At 41.8% G+C, this 24,963-nt stretch overlaps 2 protein-coding genes across 3 annotated transcripts in view; one reads left to right on the forward strand and one right to left on the reverse strand.

Annotated features, from left to right (window-relative positions):
* Window positions 1-918: 918 nt before the first annotated feature.
* Window positions 919-11,728, reverse strand: mpc1 (mitochondrial pyruvate carrier 1). 2 transcript variants are annotated; one of them, XM_084092273.1, is made up of 4 exons: window positions 11,520-11,728; window positions 9,389-9,485; window positions 8,643-8,775; window positions 919-1,191 (listed from the first exon to the last, which is right to left on the reverse strand). In XM_084092273.1, exons 1-4 carry the CDS (start codon window positions 11,592-11,594, stop codon window positions 1,167-1,169), a joined length of 330 nt encoding a protein of 109 aa, XP_083948399.1. In that variant the 5' UTR covers window positions 11,595-11,728; the 3' UTR covers window positions 919-1,166. The 2 variants fall into 2 exon arrangements, with proteins under 2 accessions (XP_083948399.1, XP_083948398.1); XM_084092272.1 differs by lacking the exon at window positions 11,520-11,728 and adding an exon at window positions 9,572-10,991.
* Window positions 11,729-12,255: 527 nt separating this feature from the next.
* slc30a6 (solute carrier family 30 member 6) overlaps window positions 12,256-24,963 on the forward strand; it is a 28,225-nt gene continuing 15,517 nt past the window's right edge. The window contains exons 1-4 of the mRNA XM_084093429.1: window positions 12,256-12,477; window positions 12,548-12,594; window positions 13,126-13,212; window positions 17,880-17,964. Of these exons, the coding sequence (XP_083949555.1) occupies window positions 12,285-12,477; window positions 12,548-12,594; window positions 13,126-13,212; window positions 17,880-17,964 (412 nt within the window). The 5' untranslated portion in view covers window positions 12,256-12,284. The remainder of the gene's footprint in view (window positions 12,478-12,547; window positions 12,595-13,125; window positions 13,213-17,879; window positions 17,965-24,963) is intronic.

Here is a 24,963-nt window from a genome sequence, read left to right on the forward strand (position 1 = left end):
ACACATTTATTTAAGGATATCCAGGACATCTCCATTGTGACATCAACGCGCCGTAAACATTTCATAACATGTATATTACATTACATCAGTCTTCTGATGGCCTCTGATCAGTTTGCTTGAAGAACAGATTGAAATTTCAGTCATTATTCTTGAAGGATGGATGGACAGAGATACGGATAGATAGATTATATAGACAAACAGACAGACAGATGGATATATGGATAGATAGAACGATAGATGGACAGAATGATATGGATATGAACAGAACGACAGACAGATATGGATGCATAGAATAAAGATAGAACGATAGTTAGATGATAGATATAATTATATGAATGCATATATGGATAGAACGATGATAGATGGACAGAATGAGATGGATGGATATATAGAACAATAGATAGAAGACAGACGGATGTATGGATAGATAGATAGATAGATAGATAGATAGATAGATAGATAGATAGATAGATGGATAGATGGATAGATGATGGATAGATGATGGATGGATGGATATATGGCTAGAATGATAGACAGACAGATAGATATGGATGTATAGAACGATAAAGACAGAACAATAGTTAGATGATAGATAGAATGATAGATTTGGATGGATGCATAAATGGACAGAAACAGATAGAACGAGACAGATAAAACGATAGATAGATGATGGATCAATAGATAGAAGGATTTGGATGGATGGATATTTGGATAGATATAGTTAGACAGAAAGATGGATGGATGGATAGAACGATGGAAAGATAGATGATGATAGATAGATATGGATGGACAGAACAATAAAGAGAACGATATATATATAGAATGATGAAAGGATGGATGGATGGAAGGAATGATGAAAGGATGGATGATGGATAAATAGAATGATGAAAGGATAGTCAGTCAAAAACAGCAAAAGCATTATGTTATTTTTTTTATTTTCTCCATAATTAATTTTTAAACACACTGATTTCATTATGAATGAAAATAAATTAATCAGATATTTCTACATTACATACAAACTATAACCTTCACGACTGTGTTGTAAGGCTTGTGTAACAGAGACAGAAAACTGCATAAAACGGATCATCTATGATTATTTATTTGCATTAAAACCGAAGAGATGTTTGATCTGAAGAGGCCGAGGGGAAGGAGCCGCTGAAACCTCATCATTTGGCCGTCTTCTTCTCCATGCTGAGGAAGAGGAACACACAGCGCATTACTGCACCAGTACTGTACTGGCCCAGACCAGCCTGAACTCACGCACAGACAGGATCATATAAGCATTAGATGATGATAATAACAGGTCGTTAGAGGTGCAACACATCACAAAATTCACGGTTCGGATGAGTCTGGATTTACAGTAAGCATTACATGAGGGTAATAACCGTACTTGTATCGGATGAGTCTGGATTTACAGTAAGCATTACGTGAGGATAATAACCGTACTTGTATCGGATGAGTCTGGATTTACAGTAAGCAGTACGCGAGGATAATAACCGTACTTGTATCGGATGAGTCTGGATTTACAGTAAGCATTACGCGAGGATAATAACCGTACTTGTATCGGATGAGTCTGGATTTACAGTAAGCATCACGCTCGGGTAATAACCGTACTTGTATCGGATGAGTCTGGATTTACAGTAAGCATTACGCGAGGGTAATAACCGTACTTGTATCGGATGAGTCTGGATTTACAGTAAGCATTACGCGAGGGTAATAACCGTACTTGTATCGGATGAGTCTGGATTTACAGTAAGCATTACGCGAGGGTAATAACCGTACTTGTATCGGATGAGTCTGGATTTACAGTAAGCATTACGCGAGGGTAATAACCGTACTTGTATCGGATGAGTCTGGATTTACAGTAAGCATTACGCGAGGGTAATAACCGTACTTGTATCGGATGAGTCTGGATTTACAGTAAGCAGTACGTGAGGGTAATAACCGTACTTGTATCGGATGAGTCTGGATTTACAGTAAGCATTACGTGAGGATAATAACCGTACTTGTATCGGATGAGTCTGGATTTACAGTAAGCATTACGCGAGGGTAATAACCGTACTTGTATCGGATGAGTCTGGATTTACAGTAAGCATTACGCGAGGGTAATAACCGTACTTGTATCGGATGAGTCTGGATTTACAGTAAGCAGTACGCGAGGGTAATAACCGTACTTGTATCGGATGAGTCTGGATTTACAGTAAGCAGTACGCGAGGGTAATAACCGTACTTGTATCGGATGAGTCTGGATTTACAGTAAGCATTACGCGAGGGTAATAACCGTACTTGTATCGGATGAGTCTGGATTTACAGTAAGCATTACGCGAGGGTAATAACCGTACTTGTATCGGATGAGTCTGGATTTACAGTAAGCAGTACGCGAGGGTAATAACCGTACTTGTATCGGATGAGTCTGGATTTACAGTAAGCATTACGCGAGGGTAATAACCGTACTTGTATCGGATGAGTCTGGATTTACAGTAAGCATTACGCGAGGGTAATAACCGTACTTGTATCGGATGAGTCTGGATTTACAGTAAGCAGTACGCGAGGGTAATAACCGTACTTGTATCGGATGAGTCTGGATTTACAGTAAGCATTACGCGAGGGTAATAACCGTACTTGTATCGGATGAGTCTGGATTTACAGTAAGCATTACGCGAGGGTAATAACCGTACTTGTATCGGATGAGTCTGGATTTACAGTAAGCATTACGCGAGGGTAATAACCGTACTTGTATCGGATGAGTCTGGATTTACAGTAAGCATTACGCGAGGGTAATAACCGTACTTGTATCGGATGAGTCTGGATTTACAGTAAGCATTACGTGAGGATAATAACCGTACTTGTATCGGATGAGTCTGGATTTACAGTAAGCAGTACGTGAGGATAATAACCGTACTTGTATCGGATGAGTCTGGATTTACAGTAAGCATTACGTGAGGGTAATAACCGTACTTGTATCGGATGAGTCTGGATTTACAGTAAGCAGTACGCGAGGGTAATAACCGTACTTGTATCAGATGAGTCTGGATTTACAGTAAGCAGTACGCGAGGATAATAACCGTACTTGTATCGGATGAGTCTGGATTTACAGTAAGCATTACGCGAGGATAATAACCGTACTTGTATCGGATGAGTCTGGATTTACAGTAAGCATTACGCGAGGGTAATAACCGTACTTGTATCGGATGAGTCTGGATTTACAGTAAGCATTACGCGAGGATAATAACCGTACTTGTATCGGATGAGTCTGGATTTACAGTAAGCATTACGCGAGGGTAATAACCGTACTTGTATCGGATGAGTCTGGATTTACAGTAAGCATTATGCGAGGGTAATAACCGTACTTGTATCGGGAGGGTAATAACCGTACTTGTATCGGATGAGTCTGGATTTACAGTAAGCATTACGTGAGGATAATAACCGTACTTGTATCGGATGAGTCTGGATTTACAGTAAGCATTACGTGAGGGTAATAACCGTACTTGTATCGGATGAGTCTGGATTTACAGTAAGCATCACGCGAGGGTAATAACCGTACTTGTATCGGATGAGTCTGGATTTACAGTAAGCATTACGCGAGGGTAATAACCGTACTTGTATCGGGAGGGTAATAACCGTACTTGTATCGGATGAGTCTGGATTTACAGTAAGCATTACGTGAGGATAATAACCGTACTTGTATCGGATGAGTCTGGATTTACAGTAAGCAGTACGTGAGGGTAATAACCGTACTTGTATCGGATGAGTCTGGATTTACAGTAAGCATTACGCGAGGGTAATAACCGTACTTGTATCGGGAGGGTAATAACCGTACTTGTATCGGATGAGTCTGGATTTACAGTAAGCATTACGCGAGGGTAATAACCGTACTTGTATCGGGAGGGTAATAACCGTACTTGTATCGGATGAGTCTGGATTTACAGTAAGCATTACGCGAGGGTAATAACCGTACTTGTATCGGGAGGGTAATAACCGTACTTGTATCGGATGAGTCTGGATTTACAGTAAGCATTACGTGAGGATAATAACCGTACTTGTATCGGATGAGTCTGGATTTACAGTAAGCATTACGTGAGGGTAATAACCGTACTTGTATCGGATGAGTCTGGATTTACAGTAAGCATTACGCGAGGGTAATAACCGTACTTGTATCGGATGAGTCTGGATTTACAGTAAGCAGTACGCGAGGGTAATAACCGTACTTGTATCGGATGAGTCTGGATTTACAGTAAGCATTACGCGAGGGTAATAACCGTACTTGTATCGGATGAGTCTGGATTTACAGTAAGCATTACGCGAGGGTAATAACCGTACTTGTATCGGATGAGTCTGGATTTACAGTAAGCATTACGCGAGGGTAATAACCGTACTTGTATCGGATGAGTCTGGATTTACAGTAAGCATTACGCGAGGGTAATAACCGTACTTGTATCGGATGAGTCTGGATTTACAGTAAGCATTACGCGAGGGTAATAACCGTACTTGTATCGGATGAGTCTGGATTTACAGTAAGCATTACACGAGGGTAATAACCGTACTTGTATCGGGAGGGTAATAACCGTACTTGTATCGGATGAGTCTGGATTTACAGTAAGCATTACGTGAGGATAATAACCGTACTTGTATCGGATGAGTCTGGATTTACAGTAAGCATTACGTGAGGGTAATAACCGTACTTGTATCGGATGAGTCTGGATTTACAGTAAGCATTACGCGAGGGTAATAACCGTACTTGTATCGGATGAGTCTGGATTTACAGTAAGCAGTACGCGAGGATAATAACCGTACTTGTATCGGATGAGTCTGGATTTACAGTAAGCATTACGCGAGGGTAATAACCGTACTTGTATCGGATGAGTCTGGATTTACAGTAAGCATTACGCGAGGGTAATAACCGTACTTGTATCGGATGAGTCTGGATTTACAGTAAGCATTACGCGAGGGTAATAACTGTACTTGTATCGGATGAGTCTGGATTTACAGTAAGCATTACGCGAGGGTAATAACCGTACTTGTATCGGATGAGTCTGGATTTAAAGTAAGCATTACGCGAGGGTAATAACCGTACTTGTATCGGATGAGTCTGGATTTACAGTAAGCATTACGCGAGGGTAATAACCGTACTTGTATCGGATGAGTCTGGATTTACAGTAAGCATTACGCGAGGGTAATAACCGTACTTGTATCGGATGAGTCTGGATTTACAGTAAGCATTACGCGAGGGTAATAACCGTACTTGTATCGGATGAGTCTGGATTTACAGTAAGCATTACGCGAGGGTAATAACCGTACTTGTATCGGATGAGTCTGGATTTACAGTAAGCATTACGTGAGGATAATAACCGTACTTGTATCGGATGAGTCTGGATTTACAGTAAGCAGTACGTGAGGATAATAACCGTACTTGTATCGGATGAGTCTGGATTTACAGTAAGCATTACGTGAGGGTAATAACCGTACTTGTATCGGATGAGTCTGGATTTACAGTAAGCAGTACGCGAGGGTAATAACCGTACTTGTATCAGATGAGTCTGGATTTACAGTAAGCAGTACGCGAGGATAATAACCGTACTTGTATCGGATGAGTCTGGATTTACAGTAAGCATTACGCGAGGATAATAACCGTACTTGTATCGGATGAGTCTGGATTTACAGTAAGCATTACGCGAGGGTAATAACCGTACTTGTATCGGATGAGTCTGGATTTACAGTAAGCATTACGCGAGGATAATAACCGTACTTGTATCGGATGAGTCTGGATTTACAGTAAGCATTACGCGAGGGTAATAACCGTACTTGTATCGGATGAGTCTGGATTTACAGTAAGCATTATGCGAGGGTAATAACCGTACTTGTATCGGGAGGGTAATAACCGTACTTGTATCGGATGAGTCTGGATTTACAGTAAGCATTACGTGAGGATAATAACCGTACTTGTATCGGATGAGTCTGGATTTACAGTAAGCATTACGTGAGGGTAATAACCGTACTTGTATCGGATGAGTCTGGATTTACAGTAAGCATCACGCGAGGGTAATAACCGTACTTGTATCGGATGAGTCTGGATTTACAGTAAGCATTACGCGAGGGTAATAACCGTACTTGTATCGGGAGGGTAATAACCGTACTTGTATCGGATGAGTCTGGATTTACAGTAAGCATTACGTGAGGATAATAACCGTACTTGTATCGGATGAGTCTGGATTTACAGTAAGCAGTACGTGAGGGTAATAACCGTACTTGTATCGGATGAGTCTGGATTTACAGTAAGCATTACGCGAGGGTAATAACCGTACTTGTATCGGGAGGGTAATAACCGTACTTGTATCGGATGAGTCTGGATTTACAGTAAGCATTACGCGAGGGTAATAACCGTACTTGTATCGGGAGGGTAATAACCGTACTTGTATCGGATGAGTCTGGATTTACAGTAAGCATTACGCGAGGGTAATAACCGTACTTGTATCGGGAGGGTAATAACCGTACTTGTATCGGATGAGTCTGGATTTACAGTAAGCATTACGTGAGGATAATAACCGTACTTGTATCGGATGAGTCTGGATTTACAGTAAGCATTACGTGAGGGTAATAACCGTACTTGTATCGGATGAGTCTGGATTTACAGTAAGCATTACGCGAGGGTAATAACCGTACTTGTATCGGATGAGTCTGGATTTACAGTAAGCAGTACGCGAGGGTAATAACCGTACTTGTATCGGATGAGTCTGGATTTACAGTAAGCATTACGCGAGGGTAATAACCGTACTTGTATCGGATGAGTCTGGATTTACAGTAAGCATTACGCAAGGGTAATAACCGTACTTGTATCGGATGAGTCTGGATTTACAGTAAGCATTACGCGAGGGTAATAACCGTACTTGTATCGGATGAGTCTGGATTTACAGTAAGCATTACGCGAGGGTAATAACCGTACTTGTATCGGATGAGTCTGGATTTACAGTAAGCATTACGCGAGGGTAATAACCGTACTTGTATCGGATGAGTCTGGATTTACAGTAAGCATTACGTGAGGGTAATAACCGTACTTGTATCGGATGAGTCTGGATTTACAGTAAGCAGTACGCGAGGGTAATAACCGTACTTGTATCAGATGAGTCTGGATTTACAGTAAGCAGTACGCGAGGATAATAACCGTACTTGTATCGGATGAGTCTGGATTTACAGTAAGCATTACGCGAGGATAATAACCGTACTTGTATCGGATGAGTCTGGATTTACAGTAAGCATTACGCGAGGGTAATAACCGTACTTGTATCGGATGAGTCTGGATTTACAGTAAGCATTACGCGAGGATAATAACCGTACTTGTATCGGATGAGTCTGGATTTACAGTAAGCATTACGCGAGGGTAATAACCGTACTTGTATCGGATGAGTCTGGATTTACAGTAAGCATTATGCGAGGGTAATAACCGTACTTGTATCGGGAGGGTAATAACCGTACTTGTATCGGATGAGTCTGGATTTACAGTAAGCATTACGCGAGGGTAATAACCGTACTTGTATCGGATGAGTCTGGATTTACAGTAAGCATTACGCGAGGGTAATAACCGTACTTGTATCGGATGAGTCTGGATTTACAGTAAGCATTACGCGAGGGTAATAACCGTACTTGTATCGGATGAGTCTGGATTTACAGTAAGCATTACACGAGGGTAATAACCGTACTTGTATCGGGAGGGTAATAACCGTACTTGTATCGGATGAGTCTGGATTTACAGTAAGCATTACGTGAGGATAATAACCGTACTTGTATCGGATGAGTCTGGATTTACAGTAAGCATTACGTGAGGGTAATAACCGTACTTGTATCGGATGAGTCTGGATTTACAGTAAGCATTACGCGAGGGTAATAACCGTACTTGTATCGGATGAGTCTGGATTTACAGTAAGCAGTACGCGAGGATAATAACCGTACTTGTATCGGATGAGTCTGGATTTACAGTAAGCATTACGCGAGGGTAATAACCGTACTTGTATCGGATGAGTCTGGATTTACAGTAAGCATTACGCGAGGGTAATAACCGTACTTGTATCGGATGAGTCTGGATTTACAGTAAGCATTACGCGAGGGTAATAACCGTACTTGTATCGGATGAGTCTGGATTTACAGTAAGCATTACGCGAGGGTAATAACCGTACTTGTATCGGATGAGTCTGGATTTAAAGTAAGCATTACGCGAGGGTAATAACCGTACTTGTATCGGATGAGTCTGGATTTACAGTAAGCATTACGCGAGGGTAATAACCGTACTTGTATCGGATGAGTCTGGATTTACAGTAAGCATTACGCGAGGGTAATAACCGTACTTGTATCGGATGAGTCTGGATTTACAGTAAGCATTACGTGAGGGTAATAACCGTACTTGTATCGGATGAGTCTGGATTTACAGTAAGCATTACGTGAGGGTAATAACCGTACTTGTATCGGATGAGTCTGGATTTACAGTAAGCATTACGCGAGGGTAATAACCGTACTTGTATCGGGAGGGTAATAACCGTACTTGTATCGGATGAGTCTGGATTTACAGTAAGCATTACGTGAGGATAATAACCGTACTTGTTTCGGATGAGTCTGGATTTACAGTAAGCATTACGTGAGGGTAATAACCGTACTTGTATCGGATGAGTCTGCTGCCCTGGATGAGCTGGGCCGTCTCATTGGTCAGGTGGCAGGCGAACAGAAGCCAGTTCCTCGGCTGGACCTTATAGGCGAAGCGCATGAACAGCAGCGAGTAGCAGGTCAGAGCTGGAGAAACAGAGCCAGAGTTCACCTTTGACCTCACAGAGCCAGAGTTCACCTTTGACCTCACAGAGCCTGTCTGTTGCACACTGTGGTGTCTCTTAGTCAAGTCACTTTTATTTATATAGGCCTAGCGCTTTTTACAGCACAGAGTGTTTCAAAGCAGCTTTACAGAGATAACAGGAAAATAATACAACAAAGTTTGTTTCCAGAAGAGAATAGCGTCACAGTCCAGCTTAAGGAAGTTCAGTGATGTTTCATTTTTGTTGTAAAAAGTTATTAATTTAGTTCATTTATATATACAGCCGCTCTGGAGAAAAACTTGATGTCATCGTCCAGCTCAGTTCAGTTCTCAGATAATGGTGTCAATGAAGGAGATCAATATTATTGGTGAATATTAAATTAAATGTCTCCAACTAAGCAAGACAAAAGCCAGAGGCGACAGCGAAGGAACCAAAACTCCATCAGTGACAGAATGGAGGAAAACACCTCGTGAGAAACCAGACTAAGTCTCAGTTCTCCTGGCCAACGAACCAACAGTGTATGATTATGAGTCAGGCAGCATTACAGGTCAGAGGTCAGATTGGATCAGAACATCAGAATATTGTCCAGCTCTTACCGAAGGTCATCCGGCCGCTGATGATCTCGGGACTCTTCTTCATGTCACTGATGGCAGCGATGGGCAAACCCCAGTTGGCCACCGGACCCCAGAAGTGCTGAGGGACAGGAGATAGAGTAATGATCATAATAATATTAATAATAATAATAATAATAATAAGATAGCATAATGCTGAGGACTTACCGTGCTGAGGGGACGATCCCACGGGAAGAGCAGATCCGGCGGGAACAAGAGGTTAAAACATATTCACAGAAGATCAGCAATGTACAATATCAAGTGTCTGGTTGTTCAAAATAATCACAGAGAGAAGAACTGGCTTTACAGTAACACTTTCACTTTTTACACAACAGCGCTTTCACCTTAAAACTAAAACATTTTATGTGTTTTGGCCGTTCATTTACACGACAACAGTGTTTTGGGAAACGCAAACATTTAAAAATGGTTTTCAAATTTGTGAAGACGGTGATGTCATGCACACGCGTGTCACATGTTCAGTCTATAGTGTTTCAACGCCACCTACTGGTCTGGCAGCAGAACACCGCGATTCTAGTCGTTTCGCGGATCCGTGTGACTTGACAATGTTGTTGTTTGTACGTGAAAAACGCAAAGGAAAAACATTTCTGTTTTTAGTTCATCGTTGTCAAGTAAACGAACCCTAAGATGATTTACTAAAGAAAACTCTGAAAATTCCCTGGGGAATGAATCAGCCTGTTTACTGTCAACGTCCCGCTTTATATGGCCTTTTGTTTTAGGGTATGTTTACATGACAACAGTGTACTGAAAACAGACACAACGTTGTCAAAACAATCCCGTTCACACGGATCTGCGAAAATTACTAAGGCTGTTATGCAAGTCAGGCCAGTAGGTGGCGACGTCACTTTGTCAAGAAACACCCCACAGAGAACGTAATATCAAAGAATGTCTAATAAGGGGAGAACTTCCACTCTCAGTAACTTCCGGCTTCTGAACTGGCTGCAGTTCCACTCTGGCTCCACATGAGGGCGCTCACAGGACGAGTGCAGAATGAATGGAGGTCTATGGCGCTATACCCCTCAAAATCCACTTTTCAAACCTACAATCAAATCTGAGATTTCTCAACGGCAATCGGGTGAAAGAGACACATTTAGCCGTCTAGCCCCATAGACTCCCATTCATTCTGCACTCATGGGCGATCGCCCCCAGTGGAGCTCTGGTGGAACTACAACCAAAATTCGGTACAATAGGACTTAACAAGGAGTGGCCAGACTCTCCGTACACGGGCTCTGGTAATAGGCATGAGTGAACATGCACATCACCATTTTGCTTGCGTTTTCAGGCCCCAAAACGCCATTGTTGTGTAAACGAACAGCCAAAAAGCTTTAAAGTTTTCCACTTTCAGTTGAGAATGGTGTTGTGTAAACATACCCTTAGTCAAACGAAAGTTTAAACACTCAAAATATATCCTGTGAAAACTGTTATGAAATTGAACATTGCAACTTTAAAACTTTGAATGTGGAACACAGCTTGGTTAGACAAAAGGCTTTGATTTTCTAGCAATTTTAGAGTCCAAATTATTTTGTATGATTAAAATAAAAATGTTTAGCTCAGCACATTTGCTTTACTACTTCTATTATTTTCACTTCTGCTGAGTGTCTCTTTAGAAAGAGACCGACCCTAGTCCAGATCTATAACCAGAAGACAGTGACAGGTTAGTTTTATTGTGTCGTAACATCAGAAGTCGATAAGGAGACACATTCCTGGCGTTAAACCTCTGGAATGAAAATATAGTAACAACGTGAATATGCAGAGATTGGCGTGTGGCAGCAATAATGACCTGCGCGGTTTATAATGAAATAAAACCCGTAAAATACAGCTTGACAGATGATAGAGTGCTTGTGAGCATCAGTCTTGTGTCAGCTGGACTCTGGACTGTTGTTGTTATGACGCGGTGATGACGCGGATCTGGCGCCGCCTGGAGGCTCGCCGCGGAACTGCAGCTCGTGTCCTTCACACGATAAACTGCAGTTTTCTGTTTATTATGAGCATAACAACAGTCTTTGTGTGAGGCTGCGAGTCATTTCACTGCATTCCGGTTTAATAACTCTCAAACATCGACATTATTTACCTCAGCGCTATTGAGAAACACAGGGACTGACCTCATGAGATACTCTCTGAACTCTTTACTGCGGAGATGATCCACGGCTTTACGCGCCAGAGTTCCTGCCATCGTCAACAAGCGAATTATGCAGTGATGAATATGAATATGAATTCAGTTCGTGTAAAAGTAAACACTGCTGCGCGCTTTACCGCAGCTAACCGCTGTGAACTAGAGGACAGAGTCACGCATGCGCAGACACTACAGTGACGCAATTTCCGGCGTTAATACGAACTCCTGTCAAATATAAAGTCACGCAAATTTATAAATAATAAAGTTAAATCAGCAAATTTAACAGTTAATCCTGGTCACGTTCATCAATTACATTAATTTTATTAAAATAACCGTCGTTTGTATAGGAAACTTAAAAAGATCACCTGTATCCCTGTAACTAAATAAAACATATTGATAACACTTTACAATAAGGTTTGTTAGTTAACATTAGTTAACTAAATTAATGCATCGTGAACTAACGTAACAGCTGGATTTTATCAACTAATGTTAACAAAGATGAACTAATACAGTAACAAATGTATTGCTCATGGTTAGTTCATGTTGGTTAACACATTAACTAATGAACCTTATTGTAAAGTGTTATCAAAATATCTCTGTGTTTTTATTCTCTCTCATTTAATTTTTGTTTTATACAGTAGTTAAATGTGTATGATGTTAACCGAGTAAATAACTGGCAGCGCTGTGATTGGCTGTCGTGAAGCATCACGTGATCAGGTCGTGACGGAAGGACGTTCCGCGGAAGTAAAGATGGCGCTGGACGGCTCGTCCACGTCAGTTATGGCTCATAATAACCCATATCACAGTCATGTTTCTGATTATTACGGCAGAAAGCTGAGCAATAAGCCGGATGTAGTGCCGTCTGGGGTCACCGAGAGGAAGGTGTCGCCGTCGGATAAGCCTGACATGGTGGTGCTGGACGTGATCGGCATCAAGGACTCGGGTGAGAGTCTCCCTCAGGCTGTTTCCCTCAGACTGTGTGTGAAATATCAATAACTGTGTTTCATCTTCAGATGCTCCAGGGCACAGAAAGAAGCACGAGACTGACACATATGTGCTGGTAAGACTCATTTATGGTCATATATGCGCGTGAAATATGATGTGAAGTTCATCATAACATCACATGTGACGTCACGCGTTATTAATGTTCACGTTAAAGGGAAAATATCGTGAAAACTTTTGCCAAGTTTTTGGATTTGAAACACTTGTTTAGTTTTTTTCAAAAAAGTTTTAATGTAAAAAGTTTTAATTTAATAATTAATTATATTTTAAGTGATAGTTTCCTCACACAACACAATTTTCAGAAACAAGAATAGAATCTTTTGTAACATTATAAATGTCTCAACTGTCACTTTTGATAAATTTAATGCGTCCTTGATGAATAAAAGTATTAATTTCTTTCTAAACAAAGTAATAAAATCATCGCACTGACCCAAACGTTCACATGGGAGTGGATCAGGACTTGTGTGACTGAGTTTTGTCATTAGCAAAGCTCCATGGGAGTTCACCGAACACTATTTCCACGGTAACGGTGTGTGTGGGGATTGTGGGTAATGTAGTTTTCTCTGATCTGATCTGTCCATCTCCTCAGGGCACCATCCATCCCTTCCGCAAAACCCATCGCTCGGTGCTGGGCAAGTGTGCGCAGGAGTTCAGCCTGGTGACGTCTGACCGGCGGGTGAGTCCTTCATCACACACACACACTTCACTTCATCACACACACGCTTCACTTCATCACACACACGCTTCACTTCATCACACACACACGCTTCACTTCTTCATACAGTACACACCGATTCAAACACCATCAATAAAGCAAACCTCACACTTCATCATTCAGGTCTAAAAACACGAGTGTCATTATTCAGATCAGTTCAGTTTAGTGTTCAATGTTGCAAAATCCATCAAATAATGATCTGTTATATTAGGGACGGGAATCTTTTGGTTCCTCACAATTCGCTTCAAATCTATTCTTGATTTTTATGTAAATTTCGATTCGATATGTGCGTAGAGTTGGTTGTAGTTCACGGTCTAGAAGGAAAGAGAGTCTGAATTAAAGGGTAACCTTGACATTTATTTAGCTCTTCTTCCCATTTTAGTCAATCCATTATTATAAAACAAAAGCCCTTTAAGCGGCCTGCACTCTTACACACAGTCTTCTGTAATAAAGCAAGGCACTAGGGCTGCTCGATTATGGAAAAAATCATAATCACGATTATTTTGGTCAGTATTGAAATCACGATTATGAAACACGATTATTTCACATGACTTTGGGAACGTGTTGCATTTATTAAAAAGAACACTTTACAATAAGGTTAATTAGTTAACATTAGTTAATGTATTAACTAACATGAACTAACAATGAGAAATACATTTGTTACAGTATTTATTAATTTTTTTTAATGTTAGTTAATAAAAATCCAGCTGTTCATTGTTTGTTCATGTTAGTTCACAGTGCATAAACTAATGTTAACAAATACAACCTTTCATTTTAATAACGTATTAGTAAATGGTGAAATTAATATTAACTAAGATTAGTAAATGCTGTAGAAGTATTGTTCATTATTAGTTAATGTTAACTAAGGTAGTTAACTAATGCTAATTAGTGAAACTTATTGTAAAGTGTTACCAAAGACACCTTTCAACAATTCTTAAAAAATCGAAATTTGAACATTGATTGTACTTTTTGAACTATTAAAATAAATAATATAACAGATAATACTTCAATGAGTATTTTAATAATTCCCGCAGGTCCACCACTTATAATGCGGGAAATTCCCCTGCAAACATTGATTCACTTTAGCATGTAGATTGTATGAGTAGCCTAAATTAATCCACACAGACTATAAAATCAAATCAGTAATTTTAAAACTTTCTCCAAGACGCAATTCCACAAACGGCGTGAGTGTTCAGCGGCGCCGCGTCTCTCTCCGTCTCTCTGAATGCGCTGGACAAGGCAAGCGTCGAAACTACACTCTCGCGTTCAGGAGTCGGACATGACGGAATTGTCACTCGCACAATCGGGCCAGCATTGCATCGTAACTAAAGTTTATCATTTTCACTTCTTTTTAAGTCTCATCAGTTTAAACATTCAAGCTGAGAGAGTTTAAGGCATCGGGAGGGGCGGATGTGCGTCATTCAGAACACAAGACAAAACTAGAGCGTTTTTTCAAAACAGAACATGGCAAAATAATCGTTTTTACTCGATTGTACTATTTTGGTGATCGTTGGGAGCAAAAATCGAAATCGAAATTCAATTAATTGCACAGCCCTACAAGGCAGGTTATTATATTTAATTTATTTATGTTAAAGATAGGAACAAAGAAGCATATTACAAACAATAGACAAATAATAGAAAAAATATACAAATTAAATAAACTTACTATTTAACTGCCCTACTACCGAAATTAATCAAAAGTAAAAATAAAACCCTGTGTATAATCTATGAATTTAATATAAACTAGATTAAAAAGTTCGTCGAGACAAACTTTAAGTTGGCTTGAGAAAGCCGGACCAGAAAGTTTGAAGAAGTTTAAAGTAGTTTGGAGTTTAAAGTAGTTTGGAGTTTAAAGTAGTTTGGAGTTTAAATTAGTTTAAAGTTTAAATTAGTTTAAAGTTTAAATTAGTTTGAAGTTTAAAGTAGTTTAAAGTTTAAATTAGTCTAAAGTTTAAATTAGTTTAAAGTTTAAATTAGTTTAAAGTTTAAATCAGTTTGAAGTTTAAAGTAGTTTAAAGTTAAAAAGTTGTTGGGGGTTTTCTAGTGGGTTGCTAGGGTGTTCTGGGTGGTTGCTATGGTGCTGCTAGGCGGTTGCTAGGGTATTCTGGGTGGTTGCTAGGCGATTGCTAGGGTGTTCTGGGTGGTTGCTATGGTGTTGCTAGGGTATTCTGGGTGGTTGCTATGCTGTTGCTAGGCGGTTGCTAGGGTATTCTGGGTGGTTGCTAGGCGGTTGCTAGGGTGTTTTGGGTGGTTGCTAGGGTGTTTTGGGTGGTTGCTAGGGTGTTCCGGGTGGTTGCTATGCGGTTGCTAGGGTGTTCTGGGTGGTTGCTAGGTAGTCGCTAGGGTATTCTGGGTGGTTGATATGCTGTTGCTAGGTGGTTGCTAGTGTGTTGCTAGGTGGTTGCTAGGGTATTCTGGGTGGTTGCTATGGTGTTGCTAGGCGGTTGCTAGGGTGTTCTGGGTGGTTGCTATGCTGTTGCTAGTTGGTTGCTAGGGTATTCTGGTTGGTTGCTAGGGTGTTCTGGGTGGTTGCTATGGTGTTGCTAGGCGGTTGCTAGGGTATTCTGGGTGGTTGCTAGGCGGTTGCTAGGGTGTTCTGGGTGGTTGCTATGGTGTTGCTAGGCGATTGCTAGGGTATTCTGGGTGGTTGCTAGGCGGTTGCTAGGGTGTTCTGGGTGGTTGCTATGCTGTTGCTAGGCGGTTGCTAGGGTATTCTGGGTGGTTGCTAGGCGGTTGCTAGGGTGTTCTGGGTGGTTGCTAGGGTGTTCTGGGTGGTTGCTATGGTGTTGCTAGGCGGTTGCTAGGGTGTTCTGGGTGGTTGCTATGCTGTTGCTAGGCGGTTGCTAGGGTATTCTGGGTGGTTGCTAGGCGGTTGCTAGGGTGTTTTGGGTGGTTGCTAGGCGGTTGCTAGGGTGTTCTGGGTGGTTGCTATGGTGTTGCTAGGCGGTTGCTAGGGTGTTCTGGGTGGTTGCTAGGGTGTTGCTAGGGTAATCTGGGTGGTTGCTATGGTGTTGCTAGGCGGTTGCTAGGGTGTTCTGGGTGGTTGCTATGATGTTGCTAGGCGGTTGCTAGGGTGTTTTGGTGGTTGCTATGGTGTTACTAGGCGGTTGCTAGGGTATTCTGGGTGGTTGCTAGGGTGTTGTTAGGCGGTTGCTAGGGTATTCTAGGTGGTTGCTAGGATGTTGCTAGGGTGTTTTGGTGGTTGCTAGGGTGTTGCTAGGCGGTTGCTAGGTTGTTCTGGGTGGTTGCTATGCTGTTGTTAGGCGGTTGCTAGGGTGTTTTGGTAGTTGCTATGGTGTTGCTAGGCGGTTGCTAGGGTGTTCTGGGTGGTTGCTATGATGTTGCTAGGTGGTTGCTAGGGTGTTTTGGTGGTTGCTATGATGTTGCTAGGGTATTCTGGGTGGTTGCTAGGGTGTTTTGGGTGGTTGCTATGGTGTTACTAGGTGGTTGGTAGTTGTCACAGATGGTTACTATGGAGTTTTTATAGAGTTCTTAGCATGATCTTGGCATGATTTAGCACTTAACAAATCGCTATTAGCATGTAGCTATTCACTGCTAGCATGTGTAGCATGTTGGAAGTGCTGTTTGCTAGCATGAGTCAAAAGAGCCAAACCTCATCTCTATACGATGTTCTGATGCAGAGATACAGGTCTTGTAAAACGGTTGCTAGGGTACTCAAGTTTGGTTGCTATGGAGTTGCTTGGGAGCTGGGAGCTTTAAACTTAAGAAGTTTAAAGTGGTTTGAAGTTTAAAGTAGTTTACGAGTTTTTGAGTTTTGAGTTTATAAGTTTAAAATGAGTTTAGAGTTTAAGTTTAAATGAGTTTAGAGTGTGCACACACACACACTCAGAGTTTATGAGTTTAGAGTTTATAAGTGTATAAATGGATGAGTTTATAAGTGTACAAGTTTTTGAGTATGAGTTTTTGAGTTCCCTGTGTATAATCTATGAATTTAATATAAATGAATTCATATTGAAGATCAAAAATTATAAGACTTTTTTTTTTTATGAACATTAATGAAGCGTATGGCGACGGTTTGAGGCTGCTGTCCCTTTATGTTTATAGTTACACATCTGATTTTCTCCCTTTTGTTTTCGTTATTGTGATCAACGTCAATAACTGTAAGTAACTGTGAGTAGTTCTGCGAAGTTAAAGAAGTTAAAGAAGTGCAACACTTGAGAAAATCGATTTTTGAAATTTGTGAATCGATACAAATCGGTAGAAGAAAGAATCGCGATTCATATATGAATAGATTTTTCCGCACCCCTAATATATCTATATATATATATGGTGAAGGTGATGAGTTATTAGCAGCTCTACAGAGCAACAGTCATTATTCGGCTCGACTCAGTAATATTACTGATAACCCTAAACAACAAAACAGAGACTAAAAACACACAGAAGGAGTGCAGGAGCGAGGCGTAAGAATATGAGATGTGGAGGACATGAACTCGCATCACTGCATTAGTGTGACGAGCTCTTCTTGATCTGAAGCGAACAGTTTTAGTGAGTTACAGTGTGTGTTTCTTACAGTAGGGGTCAGAGTTCAGCCGTCAGGCCTCATGAACACACACACTTAACGTCAGAGAAATCACTCATGAAACTGTGTGTGTGTGTGTGTGTTTCAGTCGTGGAGGATCCTCCTGTTCGGCGTGTTGAATCTCGTCTGCACAGCTTGTCTGCTGATGTGGTGCAGCTCCACCAACAGCATGGGTGAGTGATCACACACATTACCCAGCATGCTCAGCGCCACACGTTACCCAGCATGCTCAGAGCCGCACAGGTCTCACACACACACTCCACTCTGATCCGTGATTGGGTTAGATCAGTTCCTGTTCAACACGAACGTCACAGAGTTTGTCAAATGTGGGATGAATAAATCAGACGTGGAGCTGCACACTGAATCACATGATGACGTGTGTGTGTGTGTGTGTGTGTGTGTGTGAGAACCTGAAGTCTGTCTCAGTTTGCTCTACTACACAAACTCAAGCTCGGTTGAAAACAAGAACTCCAGAGTCTCTTCAGCAGCATTTCATCTGACAAAACTATCGACACACACACACACACACACACGTCCATGTCATCATGTGCTTCGGTGTGCAGTCACCTGATCCTCTGCAGTATTGAGCTCTCAGTAACCGTGATCAGTGTGTCTCAGACGTGACGCCCTCATGATGTTCCTCAGGACCGGTTCCTGGGGTCGCTGAGAGAGAAACACACACACACACACACAGTTCGCTGTGTGTGAGCCGCGGTTCTCACACCTAAATCTCGCGATGTGTCCGGAACGCAAGAACTCAAGCGAGGTCTGCTCACAGAACCATAAACCTGTCAGTCAGGTGATTTATTTATAGGTGATCATGTTAATGAAGCTGTAATCCGCAGATGAACCCATGATGAGTGAGATCTGCTGTGACGGATGTTCATTACACGCGTATATCAGATATTATATCAGTCACATGACGGTTTGTGCCCATCAACTCCACATAAATAAACACCTTTCATTTCTTTTAATAAATAGCTGTAATTTGTCAATAAAGATGTACAGCTCAAATCCCGGCCTATGCAATAACTAGTGAACACGATATATCGGTATCGGCCGATGCGCTCTCTTTAATGTTATCCGTAACGGCCGATGCGTTCTCATTAATGTTATCGGTATCGGCCGATGCGTTCTTGTTAATGTTATCGTTAATGGCCGATGCGTTCTCTTTAATGTTATCGGTATCAGCCGATGCGTTCTCTTTAATGTTATCCGTAACGGCCGATGCGTTCTCTTTAATGTTATCGGTATCGGCCGATGCGTTCTCGTTAATGTTATCGGTATCGGCCGATGCGTTCTCGTTAATGTTATCGGTATCGGCCGATGCGTTCTCGTTAATGTTATCCGTAACGGCCGATGCGTTCTCGTTAATGTTATCGGTATCGGCCGATGCGTTCTCTTTAATGTTATCGGTATCGGCCGATGCGTTCTCGGTATCGGCCGATGCGTTCTCGTTAATGTTATCGGTATCGGCCGATGCGTTCTCTTTAATGTTATCCGTAACGGCCGATGCGTTCTCGTTAATGTTATCCGTATCGGCCGATGCGTTCTCGTTAATGTTATCCGTAACGGCCGATGCGTTCTCGTTAATGTTATCGTTAACGGCCGATGCGTTCTCGTTAATGTTATCGTTAACGGCCGATGCGTTCTCTTTAATGTTATCCGTATCAGCCGATGCGTTCTCTTTAATGTTATCCGTAACGGCCGATGCGTTCTCTTTAATGTTATCGGTATCGGCCGATGCGTTCTCGTTAATGTTATCGGTATCGGCCGATGCGTTCTCGTTAATGTTATCCGTAACGGCCGATGCGTTCTCGTTAATGTTATCGGTATCGGCCGATGCGTTCTCTTTAATGTTATCGGTATCGGCCGATGCGTTCTCGGTATCGGCCGATGCGTTCTCGTTAATGTTATCGTATCGGCCGATGCGTTCTCTTTAATGTTATCCGTAACGGCCGATGCGTTCTCGTTAATGTTATCCGTATCGGCCGATGCGTTCTCGTTAATGTTATCCGTAACGGCCGATGCGTTCTCTTTAATGTTATCCGTAACGGCCGATGCGTTCTTGTTAATGTTATCGTATCGGCCGATGCGTTCTCGTTAATGTTATCCTTAACGGCCGATGCTTTCTCGTTAATGTTATCCGTATCGGCCGATGCGTTCTCGTTAATGTTATCGGTATCGGCCGATGCGTTCTCTTTAATGTTATCCGTAACGGCCGATGCGTTCTTGTTAATGTTATCGTATCGGCCGATGCGTTCTCGTTAATGTTATCCGTAACGGCCGATGCTTTCTCGTTAATGTTATCCGTATCGGCCGATGCGTTCTCTTTAATGTTATCCGTAACGGCCGATGCGTTCTCGTTAATGTTATCCGTATCGGCCGATGCGTTCTCGTTAATGTTATCGGTATCGGCCGATGCGTTCTCTTTAATGTTATCCGTAACGGCCGATGCGTTCTTGTTAATGTTATCGTATCGGCCGATGCGTTCTCGTTAATGTTATCGGTATCGGCCGATGCGTTCTCTTTAATGTTATCCGTAACGGCCGATGCGTTCTCGTTAATGTTATCCGTATCGGCCGATGCGTTCTCGTTAATGTTATCGGTATCGGCCGATGCGTTCTCTTTAATGTTATCCGTAACGGCCGATGCGTTCTTGTTAATGTTATCGTATCGGCCGATGCGTTCTCGTTAATGTTATCGGTATCGGCCGATGCGTTCTCTTTAATGTTATCCGTAACGGCCGCCGTATCGGCCGATGCGTTCTTGTTAATGTTATCGGTATCGGCCGATGCGTTCTCGTTAATGTTATCCGTAACGGCCGATGCGTTCTCGTTAATGTTATCCGTATCGGCCGATGCGTTCTCGTTAATGTTATCGGTATCGGCCGATGCGTTCTCTTTAATGTTATCCGTAACGGCCGATGCGTTCTTGTTAATGTTATCGTATCGGCCGATGCGTTCTCGTTAATGTTATCCGTAACGGCCGATGCTTTCTCGTTAATGTTATCCGTATCGGCCGATGCGTTCTCGTTAATGTTATCTGTATCGGCCGATGCGTTCTCGTTAATGTTATCGTTAACGGCCGATGCGTTCTCGTTAATGTTATCGGTATCGGCCGATGCGTTCTCTTTAATGTTATCCGTAACGGCCGATGCGTTCTTGTTAATGTTATCGTATCGGCCGATGCGTTCTCGTTAATGTTATCCGTAACGGCCGATGCTTTCTCGTTAATGTTATCCGTATCGGCCGATGCGTTCTCGTTAATGTTATCTGTATCGGCCGATGCGTTCTCGTTAATGTTATCGTTAACGGCCGATGCGTTCTCGTTAATGTTATCGGTATCGGCCGATGCGTTCTCTTTAATGTTATCCGTAACGGCCGATGCGTTCTTGTTAATGTTATCGTATCGGCCGATGCGTTCTCGTTAATGTTATCCGTAACGGCCGATGCGTTCTCGTTAATGTTATCGTATCGGCCGATGCGTTCTCGTTAATGTTATCCGTAACGGCCGATGCTTTCTCGTTAATGTTATCCGTATCGGCCGATGCGTTCTCGTTAATGTTATCTGTATCGGCCGATGCGTTCTCGTTAATGTTATCGTTAACGGCCGATGCGTTCTCGTTAATGTTATCGGTATCGGCCGATGCGTTCTCTTTAATGTTATCCGTAACGGCCGATGCGTTCTTGTTAATGTTATCGTATCGGCCGATGCGTTCTCGTTAATGTTATCGGTATCGGCCGATGCGTTCTCTTTAATGTTATCCGTAACGGCCGATGCGTTCTTGTTAATGTTATCGTATCGGCCGATGCGTTCTCGTTAATGTTATCCGTAACGGCCGATGCTTTCTCGTTAATGTTATCCGTATCGGCCGATGCGTTCTCGTTAATGTTATCTGTATCGGCCGATGCGTTCTCGTTAATGTTATCGTTAACGGCCGATGCGTTCTCTTTAATGTTATCGGTATCGACCCGATAAGAAAATGTGGCCGATATCTTGAAGCCGATAAATAATGTATTATTTCCCTCAGCTGAGACGCTTCAGATTCACACTGTTCATCATGATGGTTTTAAACTGCTTGAAATATGATTGACATCACTTCTGTAATTAATTTCTTGCACTTCTGCAAGTCTGTAATGTAATATCGGCTGCATAAAATAATAACGAGAACATTATAATTGTGTGTTTGGGACATGGATGTTAATGGTGAGACTTGTTTTTCTAATCAGGCTCTAAAAAAATTATATATCGGTAAACAATAAAAAAAACAATATATCGGTTATCGGTTTTCAAATATAAAGAATTATCGTATCAGACAGTGTTGATATCGGAGCATCTCTGGCAATAAGGACATCATTATTTTCAGATTATAGCCAGTAACTGATAAATGTCTGACATTTTAATTCTACTCTATTGTCTAAGTAAGTTTTAATGTACGGTACGAAAGCTGGATATTCATTTAGAGATCTGCTTTTCTTCGCCGTCGTCTGACGCTCACTTAATCTGTGAAAATAGGAGACGAATAAATGCAATATATTAATAACTAATTTATCAAACACATTTTGTTGTTCTTCACTCTTTCAGATCAGGTTAAAACTGCATGTCGTCCGTTCAGAAAATGACCCCGTGACCTCTGAAAGTCCCATGATGCACTGCTCTGCTCTGTGGATCTGCTGTGGTTTGTTCAGTCGAGTGTGTGTGTGTGTAACGGGAAGGTTTGGATGTGTTTATTGGAGCGTCAGTCTTTCTCTCGGTCTCGGTTTACGCTCTGACTCGCCACTTCCTCCCGCCAGGTGTTAGCTTGTAGTTTGTCAATAAAGCTTTTAGTTTACATCTGGAGCGATCTATTGTTATTTTAATGTGCCGCGTCGACAGACACCCGAGCCGAGCCGCTCGATGCGTGTTCCTGAACTCAGTGACAGCTGAGCGCTGCAGTTTGCAAATCTGCTTTACCGACAGAGAAAGCGGATACTCGCGCGACGCTAGCCGGCTCCTGATGCTAATGGCGCTCGGCTCCCGTGAGGCCCGCAGTGAGACGACTGAAGGTCAGGGTTCGAGGACGATCAGATGTGTTTGGATGCTCTTATTAAATATTCAGATAAAGATCCGGGCTTGGTTTACCACTGCGTCTTCATCTGCTCCTCTTCTTCATCGATTAGCTCTGTAAACATACACACGTCTCCTTAATCTGAGCGCTGTATTCTACACGAGTGTGTGTATTCTGTGTCTCGCGTGGGGTTTATTCATGCATCATCTGTCATTACGCCATACTTTCCCTCCGCTCACAGATTCCTCTCGTCCTCGCAGGATTGCAGGTGTCGTGTTTCTAACAGAGGAACGCGTGGATCTGTGGCGGAACAGTGTTGTGAACGTTAGCCAGCGCTGGCGTACGAGCGTTTAAGGGCAGGTTTAGGGCTGGTGGAGACGTGACATAGACTATAATGTGTTCCTGCGCTGATGTTCAACACACACTGAGATACAGGATCAGATTCAGCTCGTCACATCATGAGCTTATTCATGGAAGTCAAATATTGATGTTTTTGAAACAGAAAAGCTTGTTGAATTGCACAACATTAACCATGCTTGCTTTTAATGCACTGCATTTTTATGGGCTGAAATTTAACATGGTTGTATATTTTATCTGTGAATATTTCAATTCAAAGCATTTCACACACATTTTTATCATTTAAAATTGCTTTTCCTGCAGATCCTGGATGTGAAATGTCTAATTTGAAACCACTGAATTTGTAAAGAGAAATAAAATGGACTGAAAATTGCCTGTCAGAAATTATAGGTTTTATTTTTAAACGGACCGAATATTTTGGAAGTGAAATCTGAAGGGTGAATATTGATTATTGATTTTTTTTTAATAATGAAAATGTGTGTGAAATGTTTTGAATTGAAATATTCACAGCTTAAATATACAACTGTTGAATTTCAGCCCATAAAATGCAAGCATGGTCAATGCAATGCGTAATTTTTCAAGTAGTGCAATTCAACAAGCTTTTTTGTTTCAAAAACATTTGGCATTATTTTACTTCCATACTTATTCCAGTCTGTTTTCCTGTAAATGGGGAAGATGAGATGCACCATGTTCTGATTGCTCAAAGCAGGGAAAAGCAACGGTTAAATGTCACCATTGAGTTTGGACAAAGACTTTTGATATACAGAGGCGGTGCACTAATATTACTTATGAATGGGAGGAAGAGCAGCGCATAATATGGCGGAATAAGTCCCGCCTCCTTTATCCAGCGGGAAACGCTTGCTGCCGGTTTTATAGTAAATAGATGATACAATATAGAGTATTTGCTCTGGCTCTTATTTTAAATGATTTTGTTCAGTTGTAGTGCTTGTTGTTGTCATCTGTTGTCACTAGAGTTTATGCACTGACGTGAGTTTCCCGCGGGAACGCACACACACACACACACACACACACACACACACACACACACTTCCTCAGCCGGACTGAGTGGCAGAAGAGCTGCAGAGTGACTGGATTTAATAGCAGAAACTGAGGAAACAGCAGTAAAACAAACGATTATCAGTTTAAACTAAAGCTTGGACTCGATAAAGTGTTCTTTACAACTTACCAAAGGTCCAGTGATCATGGATATTGACATGCAGCAGGAATCGGGTTTCCTGGATTTTACCCCTAATCTCATCATATTGACACACAATGAAAACTGCAAATCCACCTTTCTCTGCCTGGATCCAGTTTCTGTGAATTGCAGAGATTCATTTGCTTCTCTGTTCTGTAACTTTCTGCAGTCTGTAAAAATACACCTCAGATTTCTTGTCAAATATATTTATACAGTCAATCTCAAAGCTCTTTCCCGTTTTAGGTGTGTTTTGTGTGTTTTTCACGGCATTCAATTCATTCTGCTTTTCCATTGAAAACAATTGAAAAGGAAGATAATGCTTTGGTGGACACACGGCCGAAAAGCTCACAGTCTCAGGAAACCACAGTGGAGTTTCCAACACTGTTTCCCACACCGTTTCCCAAGCTTCATCCACTCGTGCTTTAACATTAGACGCTCCATGACCACTGAAGTGTGCCTTCGACTGCAGCTCGGTCTGAGAGTGCACACGCTTCACAGGCGCACTGTAAAGGACACGCTGGGTTTGATCCACATGCATTATGGGCGCGTGACACAATGCTGTTTTGAACA

The sequence above is a fragment of the Abramis brama genome (assembly GCF_963993115.1).
Source record: "Abramis brama genome assembly, chromosome: 19".
In the NCBI taxonomy this organism is placed as follows: domain Eukaryota; kingdom Metazoa; phylum Chordata; class Actinopteri; order Cypriniformes; family Leuciscidae; genus Abramis; species Abramis brama.

What these genes read in the sequence shown, in the direction of transcription:
- mpc1 (XM_084092273.1), bottom strand. Translation starts at nt 11,594, where the DNA reads ATGGCAGGAACTCTGGCGCGTAAAGCCGTGGATCATCTCCGCAGTAAA. An exon ending in CAGCGGCCGGATGACCTTCG is followed by an intron (nt 8,776 to 9,388) that starts GTAAGAGCTGGA and finishes CTGTTTCTCCAG; the next exon opens with CTCTGACCTGCTACTCGCTG. An exon ending in AGCAGACTCATCCGATACAA is followed by an intron (nt 1,192 to 8,642) that starts GTACGGTTATTA and finishes CCTCTTCCTCAG; the next exon opens with CATGGAGAAGAAGACGGCCA.